Source organism: Esox lucius, chromosome 4 (genome assembly GCF_011004845.1).
Source record: "Esox lucius isolate fEsoLuc1 chromosome 4, fEsoLuc1.pri, whole genome shotgun sequence".
NCBI classification, from domain to species: Eukaryota; Metazoa; Chordata; class Actinopteri; order Esociformes; family Esocidae; genus Esox; species Esox lucius.
The window spans coordinates 18,746,674-18,752,798 of record NC_047572.1 but is presented as its reverse complement, the minus strand read 5'-3'; the positions used below and the strand labels follow the sequence as shown (position 1 = coordinate 18,752,798).

The window sequence follows — 6,125 nt, the reverse complement described above, 5'->3', positions numbered from 1 at the left end:
TAATGATAGCCTTCTTGCTCTGTACATGCCCGTGGAAATGAAAGTACCCTTGTCCGGAGATTCAACATTCGGCTATATATAACTATATATTTTGGATAAAAGGGCGAGTGACTGCTTCAGAATATTACGTAACAAGAAGCTCATATTTGTAAAAAAAAAGTTCTAAATTCATACGTATGTTTTTGTCTTGTCAATGTCTTGTTTAATTTTTGCCTACGTTCGCCAAATGTTTATTTAAAAAAGCTGTATTTTATCTAAAAGGAAAATTTGCAATGTCTAGTAATTAATATGTCAAATAGTTAGCCGTCCCAGTTGTCTGTGAAATCATTCAAACGAAATAATTAGTATTTAGCACAAATGGCGCAGCGCGCTCTCCAAAAATCTAAATGACTGTATTGAATCTACTATAAAACGTGTCAAATTAAACAGCTAATAATGTTCCACAACGCTAGTACATAATGAAAAATTATCCTAAAATATAGTATACAATTTGTGTATGCTATGCTACTTTTTGCATCATAATGGACTTATTTGTGCGTCTCCCAACAATGTGTTTGCAGCCCATGCAACAAATAATACAGCCATCGGTACAGGCCTTAATACTAAGTGTAAGTTAGTTGTTTTTGCTTTTGGCAATTCAGTAGACCTACATGCATGTGTTATTTTAAATATAGCTTTTTTATGTGCTTGTCATAAAAAGAGATCGGAAATGGTAGAAAATGTATGTGGAGAAGGTTTTATCAGAAAATGTCAACGTTAATTTATCTTCCAATTTTTTTTTTTATAACTTCGGTTTTACTGACAAATTCTACGACAGTGGTGTTATACTTTTAAATTGTAGGATAGTATATTACATCGATGCGCAACACTTGTTAAATTGTCTAGATGGTTTTTCCGCTTTTAAAGTAGCCCTAATCAAATGCACCTCCTTATCACAAGCAACAAACGTGAAAAAAGTTACTGAAACACTTCAATCACCTTATGTAATTACTGACTTCTGAGCTCGGTTAAATAATTCCAGAGCCGAAATTGTGTTGAACCCATACTAAAGCAAATTAATACGGCTATCAGGAATTTGACATGTTCTTAAAGACTGGTTTCTCTCAATAGTTTTAAAGTCCCCTTTTTAAAAAGACATGTCTAAAAGAGACATGTCTCACACAAAAATGAACCCCAGAGTCGTATGTAACAGGTGCAATAACCAATAATACTATTTTAGATCATTAATGTTGTTTATTCGTTTCGCTGTATATATTCGTTATGACAGTTTCTGCAATAGGCCTGTTTTGGATTAGTATTTTTTCAGTAGCCTATTATTGCTTAATATGCTATAATGTTATTATGAAACAGATTACTTGGTGTAACAAGTAAAAAAAGACAATGTTTTCAGTTCCAAAATGTCCTTTAATTTGGTGGAAAGGAAAAATAATCGAATGTTAAGAAACAGGATTAAGGCTGGTATTCATGCAACCCGCCATAGCAATGTTTACGCAGTGCCGTCATTTAAAAAGTTAATGTCGTGCCCACACATCTAATTCTGAAAAAATAAACCATACCTTCGTGTGGGGTTGCTTATAGGGTTGTTTACAGTACCATCCTGTGAGAAGATGTGACCACTGAAAAAAGAATTGCTGCGTAAATACTGCAGGGGCGGTTTGATTGAATTGAATCCTCAATCTAGGCTATTGGATGTAAATATTTAAGTATCCTATTAATTTGCCATAGCCTATTGTATATTATTATTTTACCGTCTTATCAAAGATGAATCCAAATGGGAAGAGCATTCATTTTAGCCAAATATTATCAGGTAACTATAGGTCTATATAAATTAATAGGGAAAACGTATATATGAAAACAAAATCATATTTATCTTTCACAGTTTAGTTACACAGTAATTACAATATTTCAAGCCATTCCAGATGTAAATGAACGATATTGATACATCATGTGCAGTATGTAACCTATTTTTTTCAACTCTAATAATTATGAATTGCATTCGAAATTAGAAGCTACACATTGGCCAACATTTTTCAACATTTGTATATACATTATGACCCCGAGTATTCACAATCTATCAAAATGAAAACAAAAGTCAAATACAACAAGAAAAATCTTCTTCGCTTGGTAAAGTTATAGGCTTTCTTCCAGCACTTGTCCTTGCCGAAATAACGACATTAAATGTTTATCATAGTTTGCCCATTTACAGCAGCATGTGCATTTTAGTCTTTAGGTTTGGGCGTGGAATTTATTTCTCTAAAACCTTATCTTTAATGTGGTTAATAATGTCATAGCTCATCGGAGTCAATTATTTTGGGGAATTGTAGACCCTCCGAAACCATCATGTTTGCGTGTAAAACCCCACGTATCTCCATAGGCTATCTTTACAGGTGTGAAGTGTAAAATGCAGGCGCTCCATAAGTCTGAGATCCTAACATGAAAGGTGATAGTACCGCATGACTTGGCAGAAAGGGCAACTGGGTGGTGCAGACTAGCCCGCCTGGTCCGTGACCTGGGTAGCCCGTGTGCATTGACAGATGGCTCATGGGAGGAGATGGGCTGAGCGGACTCAGGCCCCCTAGTCCATTATTCTGACCGTTCGGGCCCCCGCCTCCGCCGGTCGGGGCACTGGTGTCTGCACCCGGGTTCTGTTTCTTCCACTTGGTCCGTCGGTTCTGAAACCAGATTTTGACTTGAGTTTCAGTCAAACTGAGAGACAATGCCAGATTGAGTCTCTCACACACGGAGAGGTATCGGGTCGACTTGAATTTGTTCTCTAGCGCAACAAGTTGTTCGTACGTAAATGCGGTCCGGGCCCTTCGGGGCTTTCCCGACTTTGAATCGGAGCCAGAGCGTTTCCTCTTCGGCTTTCCTTGATGACTTGGTCCATTCGATCCTGACTGTTGCGTTTGCTGTCCATGAGGACTTCTCGGGCTTTTGCATGCCTGGTCGTCGTCGTCATGTTGGGCCAGTTCGCCCTCCGCGTTTCCAGTTAGCGCGCTGCTGCTCTCATCGCTACATATGTCATCCTGCATCTCGCTGTCTGAGTGGGTGCCTCTATTGAAATCATTCTCGCATTCGTCGGATCGGTACACAAACGCCTCCTCTGTAAATAAAAAAAAACACATACTGAGCAATTTCAAAATAAGCGTTACATTATATCCATCAGTGTCAATAATAAATAACTTAGACTAAATTGATTGGTCTAAGTTAAATAATGCTTAGGAAAATATTAAGAGACAAATCAAGAAAAGGGTAATGGATAACGTTTTCATCTATCCTCTCTCGTTCCTAAAATATGAAGATAAAATGTATTTTATCGCCACATTCAGCACATCCTATTGTGTTAACAGCTTAATGATTTATTACATTAGCCCTAAATGCTGCATAGAAATGGAAAAGGTCACAAAAATCGTTACATAAATTCAATAAATTCATAAATTCACATAACATAAATTCAATCAATTCAATTGGAAAAAATGTCTTTTGATACTGTCTACCTTCAGACAGTATCTGACGACATGAGTCGTCATCTCCACGGTTCTGTGTTCCGAACTAATAATGTAAAGCTTGAATGTAAAAAATATCTAATTATATTAAGCCTAAATTGTCCAATATTGATAGGCTATTATTATTTGTCAAACATTTGTGTTTTGTTTAGTTTGATTTAAACACGACCATAACCATAACGAGATGTAATTTAACTAAAAAAAAACAGTACATTAATGTTTTCAAGAGCAGGACTAGGCCTAGCACACAACCTTTAATTGGATGCAAAATACGCACACGCACCATTTTATAAGAATACAACCAACTATTTGCAAGAGCACTAGCTTGGATTATTTAATCAATCTATCAAGGGATTCATTTTCAATCAAGGTCTGCCCATCTTCCGCATCGTTTGTTGACACAATTTTGGCAATTTGCTGAAGCCTGCTCACCTGATCCTCCACAGGGCTGGGATTCACTCAAACCCGCCAAAGCAATGTTAACGCACGCAGTGACTTCATGTAAGCTACAATATTACACAGGGCCCACGCACTTGTTTTCAATTCTAAAAAGTGGCAGCATAGTCATAGGGTGTCACTCTGGTTGCAGTTGTAAGTTTTTAGATAGTACCAAAAAACAGCTTGCGAGTTAATTTCACCATTGATCATGTTTAACTATGTCTCTTTTGATTACATATTAGGAATTGTTGTGTCGGTTTAAAAAACCGTAGTGGACAACATATAACCACCCGAACCAACTGGCTACAAACGCAATGTCCTCTCCTGACTTTGTTGGGTTGTATTGAAATGCGTGGCCTATGGAGTAGTCAGAGAAATCAATATATCTAATTCATTAAATAACTATTATAGTTTCATTTAGAAAAATGACAATGAGATTGATATATCTGAGTCGTTAAAATGGACGGGGGTGATATTTGTGTTTATCTTAAAACAGCAAAGACAATCTCAAGCTTGTGTCTCTTTTCTGGAATCAATATCAACCCTAATAAGTATAATAGGTTTTAATCGTGTAATTATCCGAATTTTGACCCTATAATTTAGATGTTGAAGGAGAGCCAGGCAAGCTGCTGAAAGAGATATACTCAATTCGATAATAGGATATCGACCTAGCCGCGTCCCGCATGCCACTCTGGGGCGATTTTCGCCATTATCCTGCATCTTTAACCTCGCAACGCACCTTAAATTAAATGCAATCTAAGGATTTTAATTGTTTTTTTTCTTTAGATATTACAAGACATTTTTGTCTCTGGTGTAAACTAAGAGAATGGATGCATGGATGAAATTATTTAATATCCTAAATCTTAGATGTTATATTTTTGTCTGTGTCAAAATGGATATAATACATATAATAAAGTTAGATTAGACACTTTATTAACTCCTTGGACTAAAATAATGTGCAGGTCCCTCTAGCCTAAAACACATAGGATTACCTAAAACAAGTTATATGTTTGATTAGTCCGGGTCAACACAGTGCTTGACGTGGTTTTACAATAATATGCCACTTATGCTTATCCTGTAAGTAGGCTTTCCTTAACTAATTGAGCATCTACCTCGACATCTAAAAAAAATGTACATGGGAAATTTTACATAGAGTATGTACAACACTGTTAATATATAACATGTAATGTAAAAATAACACACTTACTTAGTCCTGTAGATTTTTTACATGTGTCATATTCGTCTGCATAAGGTTTCTGATCCACAGCATGATTCGAGTCGTCGGCTCCACGGTTCTCTGTTCCGAACGTGAATTCACTGCCTGTCCGATTAGGATTTTGCTTTTTGCTTGTAAACTTATTTGGGTCCAAAATGTCCAAAACCGAAAATGAGGTGGTCCGATGAAGCATGGGCATTGCTACCGGAGCCGCCTCTTGACGTGGAGAGTTGTCTCGACTGTCCCCTTGCAGTATGTCTCTACCCCCCGGGCAGGAAAACACTGACAGTTCGTTGGCAGAGAGCCGCTTCTCGCCGTTATTGTCCATGCTTTCCGGAGAAGCTACGACGATCACCGCAGTTTGTGCAGCCACAACGGACGCCGGTGGAGCAGCGATCGTGAGGTCTCCCACCAGAACCTTCTCCCTATTCATGACTTCCCTTCAGGCGGGAGAGCACGTTATCGTCTTCTGTCAGAGGATTAGTACCAAGAGAAGTGAATTTAAGATTGTCTTACAACTGAAGACATAATAGCGCGTGCAGTTTGAGAAAAGTAACCTATAGCTTAACGTCTGTTGCAGTATTCCTGCACAGCTTGTGTGCACTACGGTTTTACTGCTCTGGTCAATGTATAAGTCTGACAGGTGATGGTTCACTGTTGTACGTTGGTCTCCCCTGCTCAACTCCTTTTTTGGGTTTTAACCATCCCCTCAGGACCCTCCAGCGTTTGTCGTGCACGCACACTTCGCTTTCTCGCCCCCTCCCACACTCGTTGGTCGCAAAAAAAAACTTAGACACAAGCTACGCCTTATTTATGCATCCATATTTAACTGTGGGTTGTAATTGGCTACAAATTAATCCCATGCCTCTAATAGCCTATTATCTCCGTCGGCGCCCGTGAGAAGCAACAGAGAAGCGCACCCGGAGTGAGGGATGAGGCGATTCGTGATATACTCAGCTGTCAGC

At 38.4% G+C, this 6,125-nt stretch overlaps 1 protein-coding gene across 1 annotated transcript; it reads right to left on the bottom strand.

Annotated features, from left to right (window-relative positions):
* Positions 1-1,314: 1,314 nt before the first annotated feature.
* nkx1.2lb (NK1 transcription factor related 2-like,b) lies at positions 1,315-5,872 on the bottom strand. The gene is made up of 2 exons (XM_020045863.2): positions 5,152-5,872; positions 1,315-3,103 (listed from the first exon to the last, which is right to left on the bottom strand). Exons 1-2 carry the CDS (start codon positions 5,591-5,593, stop codon positions 2,382-2,384), a joined length of 1,164 nt encoding a protein of 387 aa, XP_019901422.2. The 5' UTR covers positions 5,594-5,872; the 3' UTR covers positions 1,315-2,381.
* Between the last annotated feature and the right edge of the window lie 253 nt (positions 5,873-6,125).

What these genes read in the sequence shown, in the direction of transcription:
- nkx1.2lb (XM_020045863.2), bottom strand. Translation starts at nt 5,593, where the DNA reads ATGAATAGGGAGAAGGTTCTGGTGGGAGACCTCACGATCGCTGCTCCA. An exon ending in TAAAAAATCTACAGGACTAA is followed by an intron (nt 3,104 to 5,151) that starts GTAAGTGTGTTA and finishes TTTTATTTACAG; the next exon opens with AGGAGGCGTTTGTGTACCGA.